The sequence below is a fragment of the Ochotona princeps genome, chromosome 10 (assembly GCF_030435755.1).
Source record: "Ochotona princeps isolate mOchPri1 chromosome 10, mOchPri1.hap1, whole genome shotgun sequence".
Lineage (NCBI taxonomy): Eukaryota > Metazoa > Chordata > Mammalia > Lagomorpha > Ochotonidae > Ochotona > Ochotona princeps.
In genome coordinates, this window is record NC_080841.1 from 15,681,356 (window position 1) to 15,708,076 (window position 26,721).

General features: G+C 53.4%; 1 protein-coding gene across 5 annotated transcripts in view; it reads left to right on the top strand.

The window, feature by feature from the left end:
• Window positions 1-654: 654 nt before the first annotated feature.
• The window catches only part of NFASC (neurofascin), a 157,061-nt gene continuing 130,994 nt past the window's right edge, over window positions 655-26,721 (top strand). For 4 of the 5 annotated variants that reach the window (XM_058669069.1, XM_058669070.1, XM_058669073.1 and 1 more), the window contains exon 1: window positions 666-779. In XM_058669069.1, coding sequence (XP_058525052.1) covers window positions 679-779 — 101 coding nt within the window. In that variant the 5' untranslated portion in view covers window positions 666-678. Of the gene's footprint in view, window positions 780-26,721 lie in introns of all 5 variants that reach the window. The other variant, XM_058669071.1, reaches the window with a different exon arrangement.

Genomic DNA, 26,721 nt, shown 5'->3' on the forward strand with positions numbered 1-26,721 from the left:
GCCAGGAACTCCGACCGTCATCCACTGCCTTTCCAGGTGCCCTGCGAGGCTGGCATTACGCTTTGAAAAGTCTTTGCCCAGCTACCGGAATTGTGAGTTTCACAGCCTCTAACCGAAGAAGGGCACCCGTCCTTGGTAGTCATGCACTCCTTACTCGGAATGTACTGAGCACCTGCCATGTGCTGGGGGTAGGGCAGCACGAGGAACGGGGCAGGATCCCGCTGCCCTGGAGCTCACCGGCTGAGGAGGGAGCCAGTCAGGAGGCGGGGTTCAGGTCAGGGGTGGTGGGCTGTGCACTCAGGGTGTCCTCGTGGAGGGGACCAAGGGGACCTCCCCCACACTCCCTGCCCTCAGTCCTTCCGTCACCCCAGCTAGGCCCTGGGAGCACCCGCAGTGCCAGTCCGGTGCAGGGCGGGTCTGTGATGCCCTTAGGGCCTACGCCTCTTTCCCGCGCGCTCTGCTCGCGGTAGGCGCTCCGCGAACCGCGCTACGCAGGCCCGCAGAGCCCCCGGGTCGGGGCGCAAAGCGAGGAGGAGGAGAACGCAGCGTCTCGGGACGCGCGCGGGGCGGCGCCCGCAGCATCCTGGCGTCCTCCTCCGTCCGGGCTCCGGGGGCGCGCACGCAGGCGCTCGGGGGCGCGCGGCGCGCGGGGACGCGCCCGGGCCGGTCTCTGCTCTAATGCGGCGGCTGGCGGCGAGAGGCGCTGCAGGCGACGCGGGCGGAGTGACGGCGCCGGCCGCGGACCGCTCGGATTGCGCCCGGAGCCCGAGTCCTCGGAGGTAGGCGAGCGCAGATAGCCGGGCAGGGCTGGGGCCGCGCGGGGCGCAGGGCGTGGGGGTGGGAGGCCCACCGGGCGACTCCCCGGTGTCCCCGCCCTTCTCCGTCCGCCCCTCCCCCTTCGGGGGCGCACGGGCACCTGCCGCCGACCCATCCTCTCTGCTCCCCTTGTGGCCAGCCGCTGCCACCCTGCTCCCACCCTGCTCCCACCCTGTCCACCGAGACACCCTTCCCAGCTCCTAGGATGCGTCCCCTCCCCCCTCCTGCATCCCGGCGCGCTGTCCCCGCCTGGTCCTGGAGCCTGGCTGTCCATACAACCCTCATCTCCAGGTCCCCGGCCCCTCCCTTATTACCCCAGTCCCCCTTTTCTGGCCTCCCCAGCTCAGAACCTGCCATTCGGTGTCTACCTGCTTCTGTTTATCTGCTCCCCCCCAGGTCTTCTCTGCCCCCCATACCAGCCCCTTTTACACCCGCCTCTGGGATTCCTATTTGCCTCTTGGTCGCTTTCTTGCACCGACTGCCCTTGGCTGCTAGCGTTCCGTGCCCTCTGCACCTGCCCCAGATGGGGCGCTGCTTGTAATAACCCCTTGGCTTGGACTTGGGCCCAACTGGGAGGCCTTGGGCCCTGCAGGCCCACACACTCACTGTTGGCGGTAGAATCCACTTCAGCTCTCTGCTGCAGGCTGAACCCTGCTCACAATTTGGGGCGCAGGGTGCTGGGGGTCACTTTCTTTTCCAAACTCCTGCTTCTCTTGTTATTCAGGTTTCCTAGATGGGCTGTGGTGGGGGTAGGGGTAGGGGTAGGGGTGTGAGATTGGGGATGCAGGAAAGGTGGGCAGGGAGCTAGTGTGGGCAGGGGTAGCGTCCATCGAAATGGCCCAGCAGGCTCATCCTGGGCTTGTGCTGAGCTCAGCCTGAACACTTTGGATTTTAGCAGGAATTCTTCCCCAGCCCCCAGGGCAGCATGGGGCACTGCTGTGAATGTGGCCCGGGGCTGGGCTGAGAGTGGGCAGAATGCTGAATCACCCAGGGCAGCCCCTCCCATCCCAATTGCAACTCCCCGTCTCTTCCCAGGCGTCTGCTTGGGCAATGTATGTATGTGTGTGTGTGCTGGGCAACGATGCCTCCACCCCCAGTCTAGGGGAGTGGAGTACAGTGCCCCTTTCTGCCCATCTCCCTGGTCTGGGAGTCTGCTGTGTTTCCTCTACCCTTGGTACTATGGGTGAGCTCCGCTGGGCCCTGTCAGGTCCTGGGCTAGGCAAGGGCTGGCCACAGGGCCTTGGCACCTGATTGGGCAGGAGTGAGCTGTCTCTACAGGACCAAGGCCAGGCAGGCGCAGAACCCCAAGAACTTCAGGTTCACGTAGAAGTCCAGAAAAGATGAAGTCCCAAGGATTAGAGGCCAGACCTGCCGTGGGGTGGGAGCAGGTAGGACAGGGAAGGCATACTTCTGCCCTCTGCCTTGTGTGGAGGGAGAGGGGCTGGGGCACGGGGGCAGGAGGGAGAGAGGGGTCTGCAGTACCTGTGACCCATCCTACTTTTGTCTCCACTGAGCGCGGCACTTCTGGAGCCGCTAATGTGTCTCTTTGGCTTCTGCTGAGATGTGTACAGAAGGAGAGAGAAGGAAGGAAATTCACAGCTAGTCCCCAGAAGTGTTTTTTTCCTCCAGAGCTTGGCAGCCGAGTTCCTGTCTTGGGGGCTCAGCTAAAACCCAGAGGCATAAACCAGCGGGGACAGGGGCAGAGAGCCGGGGGTTACAAACAGATTGTGGTTGATTCAGTGCCCTCCTCACCAGACTCCTGCGCTTAGTTGGACTCTGTCCGTGTGTGGTAACTTTGGACTGGCCTTGGACAGCGCTCTCCATAAGGACCTGGACCTGGGGGACTGATGTGTCTCCCGCTTTGTCACTCTTCTCCATCCTCTCTCCAGCGGGAGCCTGTGGGGTGGGAAGCTTTCCCCAGCGTGCTCTGTGCTGCCAGCTTTTCCTGGGGCCGGGAGGAGGCATCACCTGCGGGCGCTGCTGAGAGCTGATTGGATTAAGGCTCTGACGTTGAAATGCTTGATTGGGGCTCAGGTTGAGCAGGGGATTCTGATAACAGCCATGTCTCCCCGTCTGTGTGGTGGCGGCGAATCTCATCCCTCCTTGCCTTGTGTGGCATCACAAAGGCAGCAGGGAGCCCAATGGAGTGGGGAGGAGAGAGAAGCCAGCTTCCAGGAGAGCTGGGGCAGGACCCGCCCATTGCTGTCCCTCCACTGCCCCCCACCCCCGTGCGGGGTGCTCACGCGGGGGAAGGGGCTGTGCTTTTCTGGAGCACCATGAGGAGGGGGCTGGACTTCTGGTTTTGGCAGCCGAGGAGAGAGCTAGGGCCAGCATGCTAGGACCCTGATCCCTCCCTCACCTGTCTGGGGGAGCCGCTCTCCTCCCTGAGGGGGCAGGGCACTCTGGAATCTCTGAGGCCACTCTAGAAGTGGAGCAGGAGGATCTTTCCTTTGTCTTTACAAAAAAGAAATGCTTGGGAAATAGGAAAGGGTGGAACCCACAGGAGGCGTTCTCAGTCTGTGGGATGGACTGGAATTGCATGCAACCAAGAGGGGCTGAGGGCTGAGGGAGAGGACCTTGAGACTGCCGATGGCCCAGCTCCTTTCACGAGGGTTCATCAAGCCCTGGGTGCTGTGATCAGAGAGGAAAAGTCAGGCAGAGCCCTGCCTGGTAGGACTGCCTGGACAGATGACAGAGGAAGGCAGGTCATAGGCTTGAGCGGGAACATCTGGACAGTGGCGTCAGCCCTGTGTGGCTCCACAGCCACAAAGAGGACTTGGTTGATGCTGTCCAGAATTGCAGCTCTGGGCTGACCCTGAAGTCCACTGCCAGGGAGAGGGCGAGGGGAGACTCAAGCGGTTATCACCTCCGCAGCCCGAGGCCCAGAGGGGGCCATGTTCTGGATAAGGCCTGGGGATCGCAGGCAGGAAACATCCAGTGGGGACTGAGTTTGAGGCTTCTTAACTCTGTATTTTAAATATTTATTTGGAAAGTCAGAACTACAGAGAAAGAGATTTTCTATTCACTCGTTTCTTCCCCGTGTGGACACAGCAGCTGGGATTTGGCCAGGCTGAAGCTAGGAGCTTCATTTGGGTCCCCCACGTGGGTGGCAGGGGTCCAGGCATGAGGGCCATCTTTCACTGCGTTTTCCAGGCCATTAGCAAGGAGCTGGTTCAGACGTGGAGCAGCCAGGACCCAAACCAGTGCCTTTCTGGGGGTGCTGGCATTTCCGGCTGTGGCTTTACCCACTGTGCCACTTGCCGCCTCTTAACTCTTTCCGTCTGATTTCCTGAGCACCAAGTGTGGTCTGCGTATGCCTAGGATGCCAGAGTGAGTCAGAGAGAAGAGGCTTTGTGCGCCTTCCAATCTGATGCATGGCCAAGGACATGCTCAGAACCAGAGTAGGACAATTGCTATGGGCACTGGCCTGTGTGAAAGGCTCTCTGGGCTCTGGAAAGTCAAAGTTAGGTGGGAGTGGGGGCCTGGTGAGGCCCTCAGGTCCCTGCCAGTGGCGCCTGCTGGACTGAGGCAAGGACGGAGCTTCCTAGCTGCACCTGACTCAGTGGCCCTTTTCTTCCCTTGCACCTACTTTCCACCGCTGTATCCTGAGCCTTTGGTGCCGAGGGCTGGATGTGGGAGTCAAGTTGGAGAGCCAGAAATGAAAACACATGGACACTCAGCCCCAGAAAGGCTGTAACGGGTTTCTGGCATTGTGGGGACATGGCCAAGAGGTCCCGGTGGTCAACGGGACTTCGGGTGCTGACACCAACTGTTGGGGTAGACACTACTGGTCTTGGCTGAAGTAGCAAATCATGGAGCATTTTCTTAAAATGCCAAGCTGGGGCCCAGGCCTCTGGCTGCCTGTGGCCTGGTCCGCGGGGCTTCAGGGGCCGGGGGACTCTGGGAGCAAAGGACTGTGCTTGAGTCGGCACTTTTGCAGCTTTGCTGACCAGGGCATTGTCAGATCCGGCCTGGCAGCTTGAGAACCTGCAGCCATCTTCTTTTCGATATGTCTTGAGGCAAGCCAAGACATAAAAATAGTAGTCATCAGTATTGAGTGCTTTGTGCCCTCTAAAGTGCTTTACATGCAGCCTTTCATGTCATCCTCATTCTAGTAGATTCTAAGAGGGATTGGTGAGGCTGGCTTGGTGGAACTATGGATTAAACCTCCACCTGTACTGCAGGCATCTCATATGGCAGTGGTTTGACTTCCAGCTGCAAATGCACCTGTGAGAGCAGCTGAAGTTGGCCCCAGTGCTTGGGCTCTTGCTACCTACATGGTAGAGCCGGAGGGAGTTCCAGACTCCCGCCTTTGGCCTTGCCCCGCCCTGGACATTGTGGCCTTTTAGGGAGTGAACCAATGGATGGACAATCTCTTTCTCTTCTCTCTATTCCTTTCTCCTCTCTGTAACTTAACCTTTCAAATGAGTAGAATAACTATTTAGCAAAACTTTTAAAAAGAGGGATTGGTAGATCCTGACTTTACAAAGAAACAGGCTCAGAGAGGTTACTTGTTTTAAGATAGCAGAACCAGGGAGTTGGCAGGGCTAGAACTTAAACATGTGTGTGTTTAATTTCACAGTGCATTCTCGTCTGTACTGAGCGCACCCTGACCCTGGTGAGAAAACAAGGACCTGGGAAGCTTAATGCGCTTGTGCGAGGCTCTCTAGGGAACTCTGTTGGCTTGGCTGAGCTAGAATAAATTTTGAGTACCTGCTACGTCCTTCTGGAAGAGCAAGATCTGTGGTTTTTGCTTTCTCAGAGTGGGAGGGAGGAGGCATGTGAGTCACCTGGGGAACCACTGAAGGCTTTTCTGGGGACTTAGAACCTGGGCTGTCACATTTCAGAGGCAACTGGAACAGGCAGCTGGGTACAACAGGGAGGCCTTGTAGGGGTGGCTCAGCCTTTGAAGTCAGGAAGACCCAGGTTCAAACCCAGGGCTTCCTCTTGTGAAATGGGGCTGTTGATGGGACTCTTGTGGAGCTGCTGCCAGGATGAAGGTTGGAGGGAGTGCAGGTTTTAGAGGAGCTGAAGAACAGGTAGAATCTGTCAAGTGAGTGACCGGAAGCTTAGGGGCGTGTGGTTCAGGTTCTCCGACCCCTGCTGCCTCTCTCCTCTCACTCCTGCTTTCTCCCTGGTTGTTCCAGGAGGAGAGGGATGTTGTCATAAAAGACACGAGGGGGTTTCTCTTCTGCAACTGCCATCTTCATTAACAGAGTGGAAATCATTTCCTCTCAAAGATGGCTGCTGGCCTCTTGTCCCAGAAGCTCGTGCCTTTGGGATTTATGTCATTGATTGATTTCTTGGCCTGGCCCTGGGGAAGCTGGAGGACCTGCGTTGTGGTGGGGTCAGCGCCCCCAGGGCTGTTATCACCCTTTCCCCAGCTCCTGCAGCTCGGCTCCCCTGGCAGCAGCTGCCTCAGCAGCTGCCTTCTCCTCCCTCACCTGCTCCTCCTCACCCTTCCCCTGCTGGGGACGGCCCAGCCACTCGGAAGAGGCCTCCCTGGCAGCCCCCTCTCCTCGTCTTTATGATGTTAATTGTGTTGTTAATTTTTCCGAGATCCAGTAAGAAGGCCCCAATCTGTTCTAATGAATTTAATTAGAGAGGGGCTTGGAGGGCTTCAGAACCTCTTACCAGGATCACAATAAACAGAGTTAACGAGATAAACAGCCTGGGCTCAGAGGCTCAGGGCTGGCCAGAGGGAAGGCTTTCCCACTCAGTCCCAGGATAAGATAGGTCCAGACACCCACGGTGGGAGGGGGACTGTGTGGGCCCTGTCCTCCAAGTGGGGTCCCTTCTGGTCTGTTCCTGCCTGCCCTACCCAGTCCTACACATTTAGTTCTATGCCTGGTTCTGCCTTGAGGTGGCAGATGAACCTCTTGAGGTCTAACCATCCTCAGCATCACCCATCAGTCATTGAGCACCTGCTGTTTGTACCCAGGGTACCACACCATCTTTGGCAATGATGCAGGGGCTTGCGAACCCAATGAGTGGCAAAAAAATGCATGGTGAAACCTAGGGAACACGTTGCTAATTCTGGACCATAAGTGCTGGAAGGTCAGCGGATGGTGATACTAAGCTTTGAGTGATTTCTTTACAAGGCTTGGAGATGGCTGGAGGTGTGGGTGGGAAGGTAGCAGCATGTGGAGGGTCTTTTGTGGATGAATCAAGAGCACTGCTTGGGGATGGGTGGGCGTGTGTGACTCAGTATCATGGGTTATGTCTAGAGCCATACATGGAACTGTAATCAATCCTTAGTGGTTGTGCTGGGGTTTTCCACTTTGCTTCTCTGAGGCTTTAGGATGGGCACCTTTGGAAAGAGATCTCCAAGGATGGAAATGTTCTGGGCTTCTTGATGGGCTCACGTGCCTGGATCTAGGTCAGTCCTAGTGGACTGACCAGATAGTTTTGTGCCCAGATCTTGTGGGTTTCCTGGGATGAGAAGGAATGCTTGGCCAGGAATTCTGAGTGGCGAGTTTCCCAATGATGAGAATTACCCCATCCTTCCTGATGCTGACCAGTTTGCAAATATTTAATGGAGCCTTCCATCCCAGGGTCAGAGAGTTTCATAACCTTCCTCTTGGTATTGCTGAGTTCTCTTGAATGTATACGTGTTCATGTGCATGTGTGAGTGTGCACCAGTGCCTGCTTGTGTGTGTGCTGCACTATAGAACCCGACTAGCTCTTGGTTCTGGTTGGATCTTTGGTCGCAGCAGAAAGTTACAGCAGTTTTGGCCCTTGGTTTCTCTTTGTGCGGGACTGGGAGAGTTACCCTACATCTTGCTGTGGGTGGATCCCTAAGTTGAATGCTTGGCAAGTGCAGTGGTAATTATAAGGACACACGGTCACTTTATCAGGGAATGAAAAGCTGAACTTTTTTTTAATTTTATTTTTATTACAAAGTCAGATATACTGAGAGGAGGAGAGATAGAGAGGAAGTGGAGATGCCGGGATTAGAACCAGCGGCCATATGGGATCAAGGCGAGGACCTTAGCCACTAGGCCACACTGCCGAGCCCATGAAAAGCTGAACTTTTAAGTCGGATCCCCTGGTCTTGGAGCTTCATGGTGGATGTTTCATGTGGGGGCCACCATCAGTGTTTCCATGTCTTGCTGTCTTCCATTGTCTGTCTTGGTTTGTACATAGTCAGTTAACGAGGTAGGTGCTTTGCTGGGAGGTGTTGGTTGACGTAAGTAAGAGAGAAGTCTTCATGGAGACATTGCTGTTGTGTCACAATGCCCATCAGGTGATATTTTTCCAGTGTTGGGGGTGACATGCTCTGTACAAAGGAAAATGCTTCTAAGGCCACAGGCAATTTTCCTATCCTGACACGAGCAAGGATGGAAACCAGATCCCTTCATCCTCACTGTGCTCACAGTGGAACTGGAGCCTTTGGAACTCGGGAGTGAAACCAGCATTGTGGCTGACCCGCTCCTGGGTTCCACCTTAGTTTTTATTATGTATTTGTTAACATCTGCGTTATCCATAGAATCCCTAGTGTGTACCTAGTGCTTTTATAGGTGGCAGCTTGATGTGGAAGACTCCCTCATTCATAGAATGCTAGAAATGTTTGAGTCCAAATGGTTCTTTTACTAATACGAAACTGAGCCAGAAAGGGTTGATGGGACTTGCTAGTGGCTACTTGGCTGGTTGCTGGTAACACTAGTTCTGCTTTGGCTTCCTGGCTCACCAGATACAACCACCTGTGAACTTGGCAGTTGTGTGAGTTGACGTGCAATTAAGTTTCCTAAAGTGTGATGTGAATTAGCAGTGCTTTGGATTTGATGTAAGAGAGGAAGCCAATGCAGACAGGAATCTTTTGGAAAGGTTTTCTTTCTTTCTTTCTTTCTCTCTCTCTCTCTCTCTCTCTCTCTCTCTCTCTCTTTCTCTCTCTCTGTCTTTTCTAACATTATTTATCTTATTTTCATGAGAGAGAGGGTCTTTCATCAATAGGCTCATCTCCCAAATTCCACACAGCAAAAGCATGAGTGACAGGAACTCCCTGAGTCTTCACCTGCTGCCTCCCCCGTGCACAACAGCAGGAAGCTGGGAAGAGATTAGAGCTGGGACTCCAATCCACCCAACATGGGGTGTTGACCTTCCAAGTTACACTGTAACTGCTACACCAAATGCCTCCCCAGGGCAAGGATTTGAGAGGACAAGTGGGAGCTGATTTGGATATCTAGAGATGTGAGATTTAGGTAGAGAAAAAGAAAAATGTGGACATTGCTTGTGGGGCAACGGAAGCCCAATAGAAGGTGGAAGAAGGAAACAGCTGGTGTGGCCAGGCATGGTGGCCAGGCTGGAGCCGTGGAAGATGCCACTGGAGGGAGCAGGCAGGATCAGATTGAAGAGATCCTGGGTTTTCCAAGGACTTGGTACTTTGCCTTAGAGTTGGTGAGGAACTTCTGAGGCTCCTTGGATGTACTAGTTCTTGCTCAGAACACAAGGCTGTGGCATTGGCAGAAGTGGGTGGGAACTGCACCCAGCAGTTTCTGAGGGCGGAACTCCAGGGAAGGAGTGTTGAGGATGGGGAAGAACCCAAAGGGAGCCGGTTGCTGTCCAGGGTGCTGACCTGTCTTCCTTAAGATTTTCTCCCCGCCAGGTTGGGAAGTACAGGGGGACTTCAGGAAGCTCATGGGAAGCAGAATTAGAAGATAAGTTTATTTTGGTGCAGGAATGTTTTATTGCATACACGGTGTTTTTCCATGAACTTTTAAAAGAACCCTCACCTGCATAGATTTTAGACTTCTTTTGGCCCCAAATTAAATTAGTGTTTTCGTTTCCCATGAGCTCTCTGGAATCCCTTCATGATGCCAGGAGTGCTTAGGACCCCCTGGAGGAATCTGGAGATAGACCCTGGCCAGGATGCGGCAGCAGGTGGGTTTTCTGGCAGGAACCCGCCTGGCATCTGACTTCACAGCCCTTGTGATGGGAGTGAAAGCACCTCCCGTTCCTGGAAAAGCGAGCATGTGTGTACACGAATGCATGCCAGACGGCCTGCTGGGTGGCCCTGTGTATTTTGTCTTGGAGGCTTTGTGTCTTCACGAGAACACCAGCAGGTTGCTTGTTTCCCTGGGCTGTGGCTCTCCCCCTACCCAACGTTCCACAGAGCACTTACAGCCTCTGCCAGGAGCTGGGAGGAAGCAGCAGAGTTCTGAGAGGACCCTGCTCCTGCAGCAGATGAAATGCCAATATGCTCGAGGTCAGGGACTGGTGTTGTGGCTCAGCAGGTGAAGCTGCTGCATGGGACACTAACAACCCTTAAGATTACTGGGTTGAGTCCTGGCTGCTCTACTTTCTCATCCAACTCCCAACTAATGCTCCTGGGAAAGCAGTAGAAGATGTCCCACGTGCTTGGGTCCCTTCCACCTAGGTGGGAGACCAAGATGGAGTTCTAGGCTTCTGGCTTCAGCTTGGCCTAACCTTGACTATTGTGACCCTTTGGCGAATGAACCGGCACATGGAAGATCTCTGTCTTTCTCCTCTGTCTCTGTAACTTTGACTTTCAAATAAATAAAGCAGATCATTTTTAAAAGAAAGAAGTGCTGGGCCTGGCGGCGTGGCCTAGCGGCTAAAGTCCTTGCCTTGAACGCCCCAGGATCCCATATGGGCGCCGGTTCTAATCTTGGCAGCTCCATTTCCCATCCAGCTCCCTGCTTGTGGCCTGGGAAAGCAGTCGAGGACGGCCCAAAGCTTTGGGACCCTGCACCTGCATGGGAGACCCGGAAGAGGTTCCTGGTTCCCGGCTTCAGATTGGCGCGCACCGGCCCGTTGCGGCTCACTTGGGGAGTGAAACATCGGACGAAAGATCTTCCTCTCTGTCTCTCCTCTTCTGTATATCTGACTTTGTAATAAAATAAATAAATCTTTAAAAAACAAGAAAGAAGTGCTGTCCAATATAACTCTCTGACATGATAGAAATATCTCTCTATCCTCCTTGCCTGATGCAGCAGTCACTAGATTGAGCACTTGAAATGTGGCTATTGTGACTAAAGAGTTGAATTCTGAGTTGAATGAAAGTTTAAATAGTCATGTGTGGCTGGCTGGTGGGTACTGCGCTGGTCTGTGCAGCTCTGTGGTCAGAGCCCTTGACCTTGGCCACTTACCCTTGCTTTTTGGCAGGTCAGACCCGGACCTATTAGAGGGAGGTGAGCTTTTGAAGTGGTGGGGAGGGAGTTTGACGACTGGCTGGAGAAAGCTCCAAGCTGAATGTGACCTCAAGGCTGACTGAATTCTGTCCCTACTTTCTTGATTTTCACAGGGATAGTAAGTACACGTGATACTCTGCATTAAAAAAAATGTTTTTCAAGAGCAGAGAGAGAAAAACTCGTAGCATTCTGGTTGGGGCTTCAGGAGCTTGATCCAAGATTTTGTGGGGCCTCAGGTGGGTAAACCCTGCAAACCCAGTCCACGGGTAACATACTGTTGTGTCTGGTGCTTGGGTCCTAGTCTCCATCCACTTTCTGTTCTAAGTCAAAATGTCTTCTCTTTTTAATAATTGATTCATTGTATTTGAAAGGCAGAGTTACAGGGAGGCAAGGAGAGAAATCTGCCATCTGCTGGTTAACTCCTCAAATTGCCACAACAAATGAGGCTGGGCACATTAGCAGGGAGCTGGATCAGAACTGGAGCAGCCAGGGCTTGAACCAGTGCCCATCTGGGGATAGCAGCTAAACCCAGTGGACCCAACATAGTGTCCTTAAGTCTAGGTGACTCTTCCTACCTACCTGGTCTGTTGGATAAAGGCCAAGATGGGGGTATGACTGGTAGCAATGCCAGAGCAAGGAAGATGCTTAGAAATGCCAATCAGTGATAAAGGAATCATCTATCATAGAGTGGGGTGAGTTTCCATGGCCTGCCTACCTCGGCACAAACGGCTGGTTTCCTGGGGTCTCTGGCCTTATCCTCTATTCTTTGTGCTATGGCATTTTCTCCCATAGCGTCCGATGTCCTTAGGTAGTCCTTGCTGGCAGTAGCTCTTGGCTGGCCTGTGACCACTAGCTCTGTGTGCAGGTGAATACAAGTACTGTTTATGGACTCCCTGCTGGGCAGTTTGTTGCTCAGAACCATAGGTGAAGACAAAGGAGATAAGGTAAGGGTTGTTCTTCTAATGGGAGCACTAAGACAGGCACGTGTGAAAGATTACACACACACACACACACACACACACACATGTGTGCGCATGCACACAAGATTGACAAAGAGAAGTGGTAGCAAGGATGCGGAGCTGGGTGGGGTGTGGGATGCTGGAGGGGCCTCTGTCTGGCCTTCTCTCGAGGATTCCCTCCGTCATGAGGCGTGGCTGGTACCAGCCGCCTCCGAGCCTGCAGGGACAGTGACGGCTTTGTGGGCTCGCTGTCGCACTGGGGCTGTCCTGAGCGCGCCTCTGCTGTGGCAAAGTGCACCCGGAGGGGGCAGGCACAGCCGTGGGGAGGACAGAACAGAAGGGGAAGAAACTCCCTTGTCTTCTTGTCACTGAAGTGGTTGGTGACAGCATCTTGCCCTGATTGCCTGGCAGTCACAGAAGGGGTCTGTGGCTACCCCCGCTGCCGGAGTAGGGGGAGCTGCATGATGTGGGTGTATGTGTGGCTCTGGAGGAGCCAGGAGCAGCAGAGCCTGGTGACCTGGCTGCCCCACAGCCATACCAGCCTATACTCTACTCTCCCCCAGGGGAGTCAGGTGGGCCAGGGGAAGGGGAGCAGCTGGCCTCTCTCCACCCTCTCCCTAATGCTTCTCAGTCTGCTGGGGTCTTGTGAGGTTACAGGTGCAAAATCCGTGTTCTGCAAGGCACACCTTGATGCATGAGACCCTGCAGGTGACTTCTCGACCCTGTCCCAGCTGGCAAGCATCAGGGTTTCCTACATGGGCATCAGGAACTCAAGTACATAGCCTATCCTCCGTTGCTTTCCCACGTGTATTAGCATCACTTGGGGAGAGTTCCAGTATGCTGATAAATGTGACCCAACCCACACTCAATTGCAGTCATGGTGGGGGGTAGGCTCCGCTCCTCTTTGTCTTTTTCACCCAACGATGCCATCCTCAATCCAAGAGACAGTGCTTGGCTCAAGAGGGGAAGGTGTCTTCCATCACGGTCAGAACTCAGGTGGTCAGCACACAGGGGAAATTGCTGCTGCATCCTCCTCTTGCCCCAGGGGAGCTCTGGCCACTGCCCCTGTGATGTACCATTAGCTGTGGGGGACCCAAACATGGGGCTGGCTTGGTGCTGCCAATTTTATTCTGGGAATCACCCAAGGCCACTGCCGGGGCCCAGTCTGGTGAATGTACACAAAGAGGACGCTGAGTCAAATTGTGGAAGAGCAGGGCTAAAGTGACCAGAGCGAGCTGTTTATTCTTCGTTTTTCCGTTGTACGATGGGGATATAAATGCCTACATGCTAAGGGCTGTCTAAGCACAGCTTAGGAGAAGCAGCCCTGTAGCTGCTGGTTGCACAGGGAAGCAACCTCCTAAGAATTCATTATAGGGTCTGGCATAGTGGGTAAAGCTACTGCCTGTGCTGCTGGCCATTCCATATGGGCCTCAGCTCCAGCTCTGGCTGATCCACTGCTAATCCAACTCTCTACTAATATTCCTGGGAAAACAGCAAGGGGTAGTTCACCCATGTGAGAGACCTGAATGGAGTTGTGTGTGTGTGTCTCCCTCTATAACTCTGATTTTCAGTACAAATCTTTAAAAAATCAATACAAATCTTTAAAAAAAAAGCCTTGTGGAGTTGGGGGCTAAACTGTGTCTGTCCTCTTATCTGGCTCCAGCTGGCCCCCTGGTTTCTCCCTCCCTGTGCAGGAGAGTGGCAGGGTTGCAGAGGGACAGCCTCGAATGGTCACCTGCTCCATGTTGGAGACCATGCTAGAAGCATGACTTTGCCGCCTCAGCGACTTATCCCAGTTTTGGGGGTGGATGTTTAGGATCACCACTGTCCTGAAAAGTGGGGGTCCTAGAAGGGGGCCCCAAGACCACGGCTCCAGTAATGGGATGGGTTGGAGGGTATCAGAGTGTGGTCAGCTGTCGTGACTGCAGGAGCCTTGGGGGGTGGACATGCTGGATGGGGACGTGTCTGCCATAAGTGTAGGACAAGCTGAGGTTTAAAGTGGAATCTGGCAAACACTAGGAATGTGGCTGGACCCTCGGAGAAGGATCTAGAAGGCCAGTGTGGGATGGAGTCAGAGCTGGGTCCTGCTGGGAACACCTTTCCACACATATCCTATGGTTCCTGTGTGTTCCTGAAATCTCAAAACTAAGGGGGCACTTTGGGATAGCCCCGTAACAAGTTGCAGCTGGGGCTTGTGAGAGCAGGAGCAGTTTGGGGACTGGTGACATCCCCTGGGTCTTTCGCAGAGTGCTGGTGTGATGGGGAATGGACCCCAATGAGCCCAGGGCTACAACATGGGGCTGACTACTCTGCTGGCTGATTTTCTTGGTCATTGTTTTGGGAAGGTTTGTGCACGTCACTTGTGAGAGGCGACGAGAGTTCCCAGGTGCCCCAGGCATTGTATCTTGCACGCCTGCAGTGTGCCCCTCACAGCCGGGCTATTGGCATTGACAGGCCCATCCCCCTTGCTCGCCTTGCCCGGCAGGACCTGCACTTGTTCCTGTGTGTGTTGCTTGATCCACCTCTGCTCCTGATCATCTGTCTGCATTCTGCCCATGCCTTTTCCCCCTGGGTCTCTGAGTTCTTGTTGGGAAATGCTGAGTGTGTGCATTTGCCCTTGGATGTGGAGGATGGTGCCAGAGCAAAGGCCCTGGAGTCAGACTGGCAGTGTTCAAGTCTGGTTGTTTGGTCACGGGTTGAATGATCTTTGGCAAATGATGCAAGTCATTTCTCATGTCCAGCTGTACAGTGGGGAGTTAAATACTTATGGTGCGTACCCTGCTCAGGGCGTTAAGATGAAATTAGGTGGTATCTGGGAAGCCCTGAGCAGAGCCTGTGAGGCGAAAGTGCCCTGAGAAAGTCAGCCACTGTTGGGCCTCCCCTTCCTGCATGTTGGTCAAGCTGAGCTCTGGCTTTAGTGAGTGGCATGAAATCTCTGGGCTTCAAGCAGGTGCTGCATTGTCTGCTAGGTGCTAGGAAGATTACAGTGGACACAAAGAGGCTTTTTTGGCATCGAAAGCCTTGTCTTCTGGCTGAGGAAGCATCCTGGGCATCTCCTACTTGGTGTAGGATGCTCCTGGAGGTTGAGAGTTCTTTTTTTTTTTTTTTTTTTTTTTAACTTGAAAGGCATAGTTAGGAGGAGAGATGAAGAGAGAGAGAGAGATCTTCCATTGCTAGTTCACTCCCCAACTGGCCACAGTGGCCAGGGCTGGGCCAGGCTGAAGCCAGGAGCCAGGAGCTTCCCTCAGGTCTCCCATGGAGGTGCAGGGGCCCAAGCACTTGGACCATCCTTCCTGCTGCTTTCCTAGGTGTATTAGTAGGAAGCTGGATTGGAAGTGGAACAGCCAGCACTTGACCTGGTGCCCGTAAAGAATGCCAGTGGTACACGTGGAGGCTTACCTTGCTGTGTCACAATGCGAGCCCCTGAGTCCATTCCTCTCTGTGGGGCCTCGAAGGACCTCGGTGAGACTTGGACGGACCTGGAATCCCCAAGCTCTGACTCTGCAGGTGCGTTAGGCTGTGGCTTCAGGGGCAGGAGCTGAGATACAGAAGAAATGGACCATCCACATGTCCCTCAGCCTTGGTGTCCCTCCTGTTGGCCATACCCACAGGGTCAAAGGAAGATAGGGTAGAAAGAGATTAAAAGGAGGCCCAGGGCCCGGCGGAGTGGCCTAGTGGCTAAAGTCCTCGCCTTGAAAGCCCCGGGATCCCATATGGGCGCCGGTTCTAATCCCGGCAGCTCCACTTCCCATCCAGCTCTCTGCTTGTGGCCTGGGAAAGCAGTCGAGGACGGCCCAAAGCTTTGGGACCCTGCACCCGCGTGGGAGACCTGGAAGAGGTTCCTGGTCCTGGCTTCGGATCGGCACGTACCGGCCCGTTGCGGCTCACTTGGGGAGTGAAACATCGGATGGAAGATCTTCCTCTCTGTCTCTCCTCCTCTCTGTATATCCGGCTTTCCAATAATAATAAAATCTTTAAAAAAACAAAACAAAACAAAACAAAAGGAGGCCCAGAGAGGACCAGGAAGCTGATGTGAAAGATTTGCTGAGGAAAAGGGGCAGGAGTGAGGTGTGAGGATCAGATCAAGGAGTTGGTGCCTGTCAGTCATCCAGAGCCCTCTGCTGTGATCTAGTTGTGTCCCTAGACACCAGCTACCCCAAGGCAGTATCCTGAGTTGACCTGTGACCCCACCAGAAGTGAGAAGACCGAGACACCTGGAGTCAACGAGTGGCTGAGAAAGCAGCATGAACCAGGGCAGAGGCCAGCCTGGGAAGTCGTCTCCTGACTCTAGCCTGTGACTTCCTGTCTGGCTGTCCCCTGGGCTGCTCTGGGCTTTGGGTCTTCTCTCTGATGTTTCATCTGAGACCAGCTCTGAGCACCAGGGTGGGGTTTGGAGAGTAGTCGCCCAAAGCGAGACCTCTCCCTCTCCCAGTGTAACAGCTGGGCACAGAGCACCGAGTGACCGTCTCCCCTCCCACCCTGGGCAAGCTGCCAAGTCCTGGTCTCAACAGCCAAGAGACTTGACGGCCGAGGCTGGGAAGAGCTCATTGTCTTCTTGCCTCCCCCCTGCCCCACACACCTGCCCCACACACCTCCCCCCCTGCCCCACACACTAGCTTGCTTGTTTGGTTTCTATTTGTGCTGTAGAGGCTGTGCTGAGCCCTCGGTTCAGCCGCAGCTGGGCAACTGCCATTTGCTCAACCTTTCCCCGTCTGTAGACTTCTCAGTGGTGTTAATGGAAGCCTGGTGCTGTGCGTGCACGTGCATGTGTGCGCACACTGCAGGAGTGGAAGGTGTTAAACTTCCTACAAAGGCAGGAGACTTCTGCTTGCACAAAAGCCTCAGGTGTGTGTGTGTGTGTGTGTGTGTGTATGAATTTACCACTAGTACCCCACCTTGCTCTGTGCTCCGCTTCTCATGCATTTGCAGCAGCGCTGTTCGTTTTGGAGGCATGGAAGTGAAATGCAGGGCACAGGTGAGGCTTGAGCTCAGCTCCTCTGGTTGTGTCCATGTAAGCTCTCACCCCACCCCTTGCTGCTGGGAGACAACCATCTCAGCAAGAGGAGGCACACCCCGAGGCACTGGTGAGGAGGAGGCCCCTGGGAACTTGGGGGATTTTTGGTGGCCTGGGCCTGGGGCAACTCTGGAGCTAAGTATGCAGGGCTCCTCGCTTTGCACTGGAGGAAGTGAAGCCCTAGGAAGGGCCCTGCTATGGCCAACTTTCTGGCAAAGTCAGGACTGGGGCTCCTGCTGATGCCCAGGCTTCTAACCCCTTCCTGACCTGGAGACTTCCCTTGCTGCCCAGTGCCTCCCACCTGCAGATGCAGCATGCCAGTGTGAGCTGGGGAGGAGGTGGCAGAGGAGCAGGCCCAGGTCCTTCTATCCCACAAGGCTGCCCATTTGCCCCGGGGCTGCATGTGCAGGGATGAGGTCCCTCCCACTCCAGCCCCACTGACCAGAGCCTCTTCCTTTATGTCACTCACCCGCTTGTTGTGCAAGCCGGGGGTGCAGAAGAATCGACTCTTGGTTCTCCAGAAAACTCCACAAACGTCATCAGCTGAGCGTGCTTGCCGCACGCTTCCCTGTGATGCGTGCAGCTCCACTGCCACTTAGGGCAGCCCATGTTAAGTTTTTTTTCAGGTTTATTTTATTTTTATTTGAAAGGCAGATTTACAGAAAGAAGGAGAGACAGAGAGAAAGATGTTGCATCTTTTGGAACGTGCTGGCCCACACTTGCCTTTGTGTTTCTAATCCTAGTGTGTGGTCCCATTCAGAGGGGCAAGCTCTTGGGACCCTCCAGGGACAGAGGAATTCATGGGGTGTCTCCCCAGTTGCCTCCTGATGAGCATTTGGGCACACATAGAAGGCAGAGGGCAGTGTGGGTGCTGGATGGAGCTCACTGCCCACTCTGCCCGTGGCTTGCCTTTAACACTTTGTAGTGGAAACAGTGATCATGGCCCCATTTCCCATAAGGGTACACTGAGACTCAGCAGCCAATTAGAGGAAGCCTGGAGAATTCATCCTCTCTCTTATCTATCCTCTGTCCAGGAATGGACTCTACCTTTGCCTCTTAGCAGGTGCTCAGTTGGTCATGGGCTCAATAAGTTGGATGCCTTTGTCATTGCATTCATACATAGTTTGTTAAATAACAAATAGTAATGTATGCACACCTATGCTTTTTATTTTTAGAACATTCTTCTTTTAAAATAAAAGTCATAAACATTGAAAAAAAACCAAGTTGCTTAGAAAGAACACCCATGGGTGTTTTCTCGGCCGGGTTCTGATTTGAGTGCTGTTGCTGGACTCTGCCTGTGGTCGTGGCAGGGCCGTTGTGCTTTCTGGAGGTGCTTTCCAGGCTGCTGCTGGCTTCTGATCCCAGGCGGTAGCTGAGAAGCAGCGTGTTCATTATCACTTCGGCCCGACTGTTAATGAGTGGAAGGAGCCGTGTAGACCAGGATGTGTTGAACAGTTTGCCTTGCTGTGAACACGGGAGTTGCGTCTGACATGCCGGGTGGGCATCCTGGGGTTTGGTCAGGAGTGTCCCCTGAGAGCAGCCGGCTGGGTACATGCTGTCCTGACACGCCTGCATGGGTGTCTCCCTCCCGCCTGTGTCTCAGACTTTCCCCGTGGTTTCACTTTAGCACGTGGAGGCGGGAGATCCACTCCCGGACCTGTCAGCTGCAGTTGTGTGTGCCAGAGCTTCCAGACCACATCCCCTCCTGGTTGGGCCATTTACAGAGAGCGCTCACGGGAGCCCTTGGCACCTCCTGAGGCCTCTGCAAGTATTCGCTAACAGTGCTGTCGTTGTCACTGTCAAGATCAGCCTCCCCTCGTGATATAGGCTAGGATGAAAGGTGTCAGAAATGTAGGGGCCCTCTAAATCAGGCTGTTGTGATTCTTACCCTTTAGTCCGGGCTCAAGGTCCCTGCAAGGCTTGGTAGCACACATAGTGTAGGGTGCACCTGTGGCCTGGCAATTGAGACCCCCGTCAGGACGCCTGCATCCCACATCGGGGTACCTGGCTTCTGTTCCCTGCTCCAGCTCCTGACAGCAGCTTCCTGCTAGTGCAGATTCTGAGAAGTGTCTGTGATGCTTGAAGCAGCTGGGTCTCCTGGCACCTGTGCAAGAGACCTGAATTGTATTTCTAGCTTCTGGCTTTGGCTTTGGCCAAACAATGGCTGCCAGGGACGTTGGGGGAGCGAGCCGACAAATAGGGGCTCTGTCTGCCTTTCAGCCTCTTGAAGAAATAGTTTTATAGGATTATTATTTAAAAAAAAAAAAAGGGAATACAGCCTGGTATGAGGGCTCAAAGGCTAAATCCTTGCCTTGCAAGTGCTGGGATCCCATATGGGCACCAGTTCATGTCCTGGCTGCTCCACTTCCCATGCAGCTCCATGCTTGTGGCCTGAGAAAGCAGCAGAGGATGGCCCAAAGCCTTGGGACCCTGAACCCATGTGGGAGACCTGCAAGAAGCTCCTGGCTCCTGGCTTTGTATCAGCTCACCTCCAGTTGCTGCAGCCATCTGGGGAATGAACCAGCAGATGAAAGATCTTTGTTTCTCTCCTTCTCTCTATAAATCTGATCTGCCTTTCCAGTAAAAATAAATCAATCATTAAAGATAAGAGCACAGCATGCTGGGCTTAACCTCACACAACTTCTGAGTAAGTAGATCTGGGGTGAGCCTGTGAGTGTACATTTCCAAGCAATGCCCAGATGATGTGGAGACTGCTGGTTTGGGGCCTGAGTTTGTTTCTGGGAAATTCAGCAAAGCAGTGACCATAAGCACGGAAGATGGGCAGGATTCCTCTCCAGGGAGTTCCCAGGTGGACCACAGTGGCATCAAGCTTTGTTTTTGCATTCGCTTGCACAATGCCTCCATTCCCTGTCTCCCTCCTTAGTGTGGCTTTCCTGAGCATGAAGTGTGAAGTGTCTGAGCAGGTGCTTCCGCCCCTCGCTGCCGGCTGCATGGGTGGCTTTGCCCTCATGGTTTCTGTGTGCTTTTCTTAGCCATCTATTGTTTGTTTCATCTGTAATGAACCATTAGTGGAGACAGGAGACATATGGGACTCCGCAGTTAAGAAGGCACACAATAATAATTCTGCAAATTTGTTTGAAGATGATGGCTACCAGATTGTATTCATTTGACCGGAATTTTTATATAACACACCAAGATGTTTCTAGTACTCCAAACAGTGATAATTACATCTCAAGTGGATTTCCCTTTATAGAGAATAAACACCATCCCCTTCTATAACAGACTAGTGCGTATAAGTCAGTCTGAAGATTTTTCCTTCTAGAAACTGAGTTTGAAATGTACAAAGCACTGGCTATGTGAATTTCCAACAGCTTTTGGCCAGTTGTACACCTCACACTTGATGAAATTTTGATAACATGATCTGACTCCTGTGCAACACATCACATCTTGAAATGTGTTTTCTCGTTTAAGCAGAACAAACAGTGGGAGGAGGTAAACTGCCTGTGTAAGTGTAGTAATGACCAAATATTGCATAAAAATGATGCTTCACAGAAATGTTTAATAAGATGTTCTAAAATAGCATATTTAAAAAATTTTTAAGGTAACTCGGATTAACTTGATATTTGAGTGATACTGATGGAGAACAGTAGCTTTGTTTTGTGAAGATTTGTTTATTTATTTGAGAGGCACGATGGAGAGAGAGCGAGATGGTCCATCTGCTGGTTCGTTCTCCAAATGGCCTTAACAGCTGGCTCTGAGTCAGGAAAGGGCTAGAAGCTGGGAACTCTATCCTGGTTTGCCACAGGGGTGTCAGGGGCCCAAGTAGTTGACCCATCTTCAGCTGCCTTTGCAGTCACTTTAGCTGGAAGCTGAGTTGGAAGTGGAGCAGCTGGGCCTCCAACATGGGGTGCAGGCATTGTGAGAGGTGGTGGTGACCCCCTACTGAGATTCCTTCTAGTCCATATTCAGGCATTCTAAGCTTGTGCAGGATGGAGAAGTTGAGGGAACAGACAAGTCACATGGTTTGGCCAGGGGGACCATGCGTCCCCCTCACCCCGTGCTGTTGTGGGAAGTGGACCAGGCACATGCTCTGCTGTCCAGATGTCAGAGCCAGAAGCAGAGCGCAGTTTTCTGTGCAGTTGATCCAGGAGCTTTCTAACCACGGTCCTGTTGGAGTTGCCTTGTGGTGTAAAGTACAGTGAGAGACTGCGGGGAGTAAGCTCTTTGCCCCAGCAAGCATTTAAACCGAGACTTGCTGACCCCACACCTGCTCTTTGGGCTTCCATGACTGGAGCCTTCCCCATGGGCTTGGAAACAGGCTCTTCCCTCCCTCTATGTGCCCCCTCCCCACCCACCTCCAGCTAAGAGTTATCTTTGGCATTATTCAGTCTGTGAATGGATGAACTCTGGTTTCTGGGATTCCACTGGGTTCAGTGGGGACTCTTCCCAGTCCTGTGGGGGTACCTGGTGTGAGTGAGTTGCCTGGTGGGTCTTTAAGGATGCGTGTGTTTTAGGGATGGGGGCCATGGCCTGTGAGAAGGGTCTGCAGGTACGTCCCCTGGACTGGGCTCCAGGACTCTCCTGCCTCGCTAGCCCTGAGTGTCTTCTCCCCTGTGAGCAGACACCGTATCCCCAGGTCACTCCCTGTCAGCCTTTCATGGTGCTTTATGACCTCAGTGATCGATGGAAAGCCATGCTGGGGAACGCCAGGCCCCAGGTTTCCAAATGACCCACCGGGTGCCAGTCTCTGGATGTAGATTATTCTCCCTAATTTTTCCCTAGTGGAGGTTGACAGCAAGTGGTTTTCTGTGTGCTCGGAGTTCCCAGAGGAAGCAGCCAGCCTGGAGCAAGTAAGCACACCTTGGCTGAAATGCTCACTGCAGCTCATCGAGGCTGCCTTTGGTGCTCACAATCACACGGGCTCATATTTGTATATGGTGAACCTTCCAACTTGGCTTATTTCCTGTGCATGTATATGTAGTGCATGTGTATGCATATATACACATGTGTATATGCCTGTATGTGCATGTGCGAATGTGTACATGTGTGTGTAAGTGGCCTGCTGCATATGCATGCTCATGTGTGCATGTGCGTGTACATGCCTGTGCTATATGGGTGCAGGTGTGTGTGCATGTGTGTATGCATGTGTGTGTTTGTTAGACTTGTCTGGTCTCCTGAAACCCCAGCCTGGAGCCTTCTTTCTACCTTGTCCATAGCCAGGCCCAGTCTGACTGCTGTGGTATTTTGGGATTTGGTTACAATGAAGCCAACTGCAGTGGTTGGGGGGGGGTGTTCCCGACCTTGAACCAACCCTCTGTGTACTGCTCTTCTCTGGGGGAAACCTTGCACATGTTCTCTCTTTGTCTCTGTCTTCCCTGCACACAGCTATTCTCATAGCCCATAATTGCTCCCCCTACCCCCACCCAGCTCACAGACAAGTTGAGAGAGTCTTGGATGTCCTGGTTGGTCTCCATTGGAGAATGCTAAGGCAGCCCTGTGGGAGGGTGTGAATGAGTTTCTCAGCCATCTGGGCCAGCCAGGCACACTCCTGGGCTTTTCCTGGCAAGGGTCGACCCACCTGTCAGGGGAGAGGGGTGGGAGAGAGATGGACCACTTGGGAACTGACCGTAGTGGCCTCTGCTGAGTATCTTTTCTGCTCCCAACTCCACGTGAGCTTCTTGACTGTTTTGTAAACCTGGATGTCCCGAGCTCTGTGGCTGCCCATAGCCTGGTCGTGGGGCAGGGCGAGGTGACATAGGAGTGGGAGCTGCATGTAGGGAGCCTTACCTGCTCCGTTTGGTCATGCTGCCTCTGGCCGACACTGAATCCAGGAGGTGAGTGGCTGTTTTGGGGGAAGGGCCAGCTTGACATGGGGAAGCTCAACCTGAGACAGGCACACCCTCTCCTCTGCCCCACCCCCCAACCTGGGAAATCCTCTAAGCTGACCTAATTACCTGCTGGGAGGGAAAGCTAATAGACTCCTAGCAGGTGCCTTGGCTGAGGAGGGCAGGAGCTTGGACCAGTGGGCATGTACCTCTGGGACTGAATCCCTTGTTGCCTTCTTAGTGGAGAAGAACCCCATGTGGAGTCTCCTTGGCTTGGGAGCCACAGTCCCAACAGAGCACAGGTTGGCTGAGCCGGGCTTCGAGCCCCTGGCCCGGCACCATGGGCTGTCAATCCACTCCCCTCCAAGCCCTGATCTCTAGTTCTCTAAGGTCCCTTCCCAACCCCGTGCAGTCAGGGTGCTGGGGAGTCCCCCCATCCCTTCCTTTGTGTTGCTTTCAGGCCTGCCAGTGTCAGGGGAACTGAGGCGCTGAAGTTCCAAGGCCTGTCAGCAGCCCCTGAACTCTGCTGGCAGTATCAGCTCACATGGTCCATCTCTGTGATGTACTGTGCCCTTTTCTCTGCCCTTGGAGCATTTTCTGCAGCTTTCCCAGACACATGAGCAGGGAGCTGGATCGGAAGTGGAGCAGTCAGGATTCAAACTAGTGCTCCAGTTGGAGGTGTAGCAAGAGGTGACATAACCTGCTGTGCCTAAGCAGGACTTGGGCATGGTGAGGAAGGCTCAGGAAGGCTGTTCCTTGCTGGAACACAACCACCGATGCCCAGGAGCTGATAGACAGCCTTGGGATGAGGACAGAGAAAGGCCATTGCTGGCTGGAGTCATGGGGAAGGCTCCATGGGAAAGGTAGCCTGGAACCAGGCCCTCAGGCAGCTTGTAATCTGACAGTGAGAGCCTGAGGGGACACCTGTGGAGTGAGGACCCAGAGGAGGCTGTGGTGGGAATGGGGTGGGGCAGGGGTAGTTCTTCATTCCTGTTTATGGCTGAATAATATTCCATTGTATTCTGGGTCACAGTATCTCCTCCGCTTGTAAAAGCACAGTTCTGTAGGGATCAGACCAATGCATGTGACATCATTTTCTTTCATTACCTCTCTAAAGGCCCTGTCTCCAGCTGGTGTTGCAATAGAGCAGGTTAAACTGCTATCTATAGTCTACGGCCATACCACCCTGAATGCGCCTGATCTCGCCTCATAAACTGCCATCTATGGACGCTGCAATCCGTGTGAGTGCTGGGTGTGTTCAAGTCCTGGCTGCTGCACTTCCAATGCAGCTCCTGGCAATGTGCCTTGGGAAGAAGCAGAGGATGTCCCAAGTGCCTGGGCCACTGCCATCTACAAAGCAGACTTGGATGGAACTTAGGGCTCCTGGCTAAGACCTGGGCCATCCCTGGCCATGTGGCCATTTAGAGAGTGAACCAGTGGATGGAAGATGTGTGTGTGTGTGTGTGTGTGTGTGTGTGCATATGTGTGTGACCTTCCCTATTACTCTCTAAATACAATAGAATAAAGCCTTTATTAAAGATTTATTTATATACAGAGAGGAGGAGAGACAGAGAGGAAGCTCTTTCATCTGCTGATTCACTCCCCAAGTGGCCACAACAGCCGGAGCTGAACTAATCTGAAGCCAGGAGTCAGGAGCTTCCTCTGGGTCTCACATATGGGTGCAAGGTCCCAAGGCTTTGGGCCTCCTCAACTGCTTTCCCAGTCCACAAACAGGGAGCTGGATGGGAAGTGGGACCACAGAGATATGAATCAGCACTTATATGGGAACCTGCAAGTTGCGGACTTTAGCTGCTAGGCTACCAAGCCGGTCCCTAGAATAAAGCTTTAAAGATGACTAAGGCTCTATCTCCAAATACATTCAGATACACTCTGAGCTCCCCAGCATGCAGCTGAAGAGTGAGGCTGCCCAGCAGCTGGGGAGGCAGGAGTGTGTGGAGGAGGCCTGTGAGTTTCCAGGCTCTTGGGTGATCTGAGAGTGGTGCTCTCAGGTGAATACAGACCTGGTGGAGTGGAGAGTTGCGAGAGTGTGGGGGGCTTGGGGAAGCTGGAGAAGCAGTACCTGTTATCAATAATTTATGGCTGGATGCCATGCAGGAGAGAGTTGCCATGGCAACAGGTTGGCCTCACTCCACTCTCCCTGCCTAATGCCTTCCTTGCTTGCTTTCTGACATCTCCCTTTCTGCTCATTCTTTCTTGTGTGTCTTGGGAGAACCCTTGGGGGAGGAGCCTGCCTGCACCTGCTTGTTCAGTACAGCGTCTCGGGAGTTCCCAGCAGCTGTAGCACCTCCTGCTCTTGGGTCTGTGGTCCAGGGGCCAGTGACCAGGGCCAGAACCCTGACTGCCCCTTTTGGAAAGATCCCAGTGAGAGGTTCTCTCACTGACTTTCCACTCAGGTCTTTTTAAAAACATGTGCTTATTTTTGTCTGAAAGATAGGGGGAGGAGAGAGGAAGAGATAAAGAACTCTTCAATCCACTGGTTCATTTCCCAGGTGCTCACAATAGCCAGGGCTGGGTTAGCTAGAAGCCAGGAACCTGGAATACTTTCCTGCTCTTCCACATGGGTGTCAGGAACTCCAAGTCCTGGAGCCATCATCTGCCTCCTTCCCAGATGCATCAGCAGGGAGCTGACTTGGGTAGGGGCAGGGACTTGAGTGGCACTTATAGATGGTGGTACAGGCATCTTGTGTGGAGCCTTACAACCCACCCCTCCATCAGGCATCTCAGCACAAGAATATGGGAACTTTTTTTTTTTTTTTGCTCACAGCTGGTTTTCCAGGGCTTCAGTCCCTTCCTAACAAGCTGAAGGTATCAGCTTTACCCACACCCACTTCTAGTGCCAGGTGTCTCTGCCTTAGACAGCCCCCTGCAAGCAGGGAGTGGTTTCCCCAACCTTAGCCCCAGGTGACACAGCTGTGGGACTGCTCATCCCTGGTCAGATCAGTTCACCCTCCCCCCGCCTCCTTCCTCCATGGCCTTGGTGGGCAGGAAAATGCCAGAAGCACACAGTTCACCAGGAAGTCTGCATTCCCCAGTATGCCATGGGAGACTCTCTGAGCAGGGAGGTGCTCTGAGAGCCACCTAGCAGGTGCTGGGTTGAACACCTGAGCTGTTTCATGGTTCAGATGAATGAAAAGCCTAAAGGAGGCCTTAGACAATGAGCAAGCCACGAGCAGGCTCCTTCCTGGGTCTCTGCCCACTTTTACTGGAGGCTGGGTCCTGGATCCAGCAGCTGCACTAATGGAGAACCATTGAATCTTCAACATTATCTTCCATGCACATTAAAATTCACTGCTTGCTCATTCACTGGCTGTCACAACTAATAAGGGATCTGGGCTGTAATAACCATTTAAGGCTTAATGTTATTAATCTTGTAATTGCCACTAAGGGTCTTGTCTGTTGTCTGAGTTTGCAAATCCTCATGCGCAAAGATTAGGAGAGCCTCCTCCCCTTGAGCTGGAGGCTACCATGGGGCTGGAGTCTTGGAGACCAGCCCCAGCTGCCTGCCCAGGATGTCCCTGGCAAAGCTGGGAGCTGGGTCAGCAGATTTGTCTGGGCAGTATGTATGAGCAGCAGCCTTGGGGAGCCAGGCGAGGGATGCAGGAAGGGGTGTCCAGAGAGGAGTGTGGTGTGGTGGCCTTCATGACAAGCCACTGCTAGTGGAGGGGACAGCCTTTCCTCAGAGAAAGGACAACCCTGCTCCTGGTCCCTGGGCAGCCCATGAGCTCAATCCTTGATGGTGCAAAAAGAAATAGCAGTGAGTGATCACCAGTGGCCATGATGCTGCCTGTGGGGATTAGAGTGGACGAAAAAAAGCCACTTGGGTTAGAAGTGTCCACCTCTCCCTCTAGCCTCCATCAGGGAATATTTATAATGGGCCCTGATGGGTTTGGTGTGGTGAGGGGGTTGGGGCACATGAGCTGGTGGTCATCGGTCTGAGGCCTGTATACCCTGCCCTCCTTTCTCAGCAGCCTGCT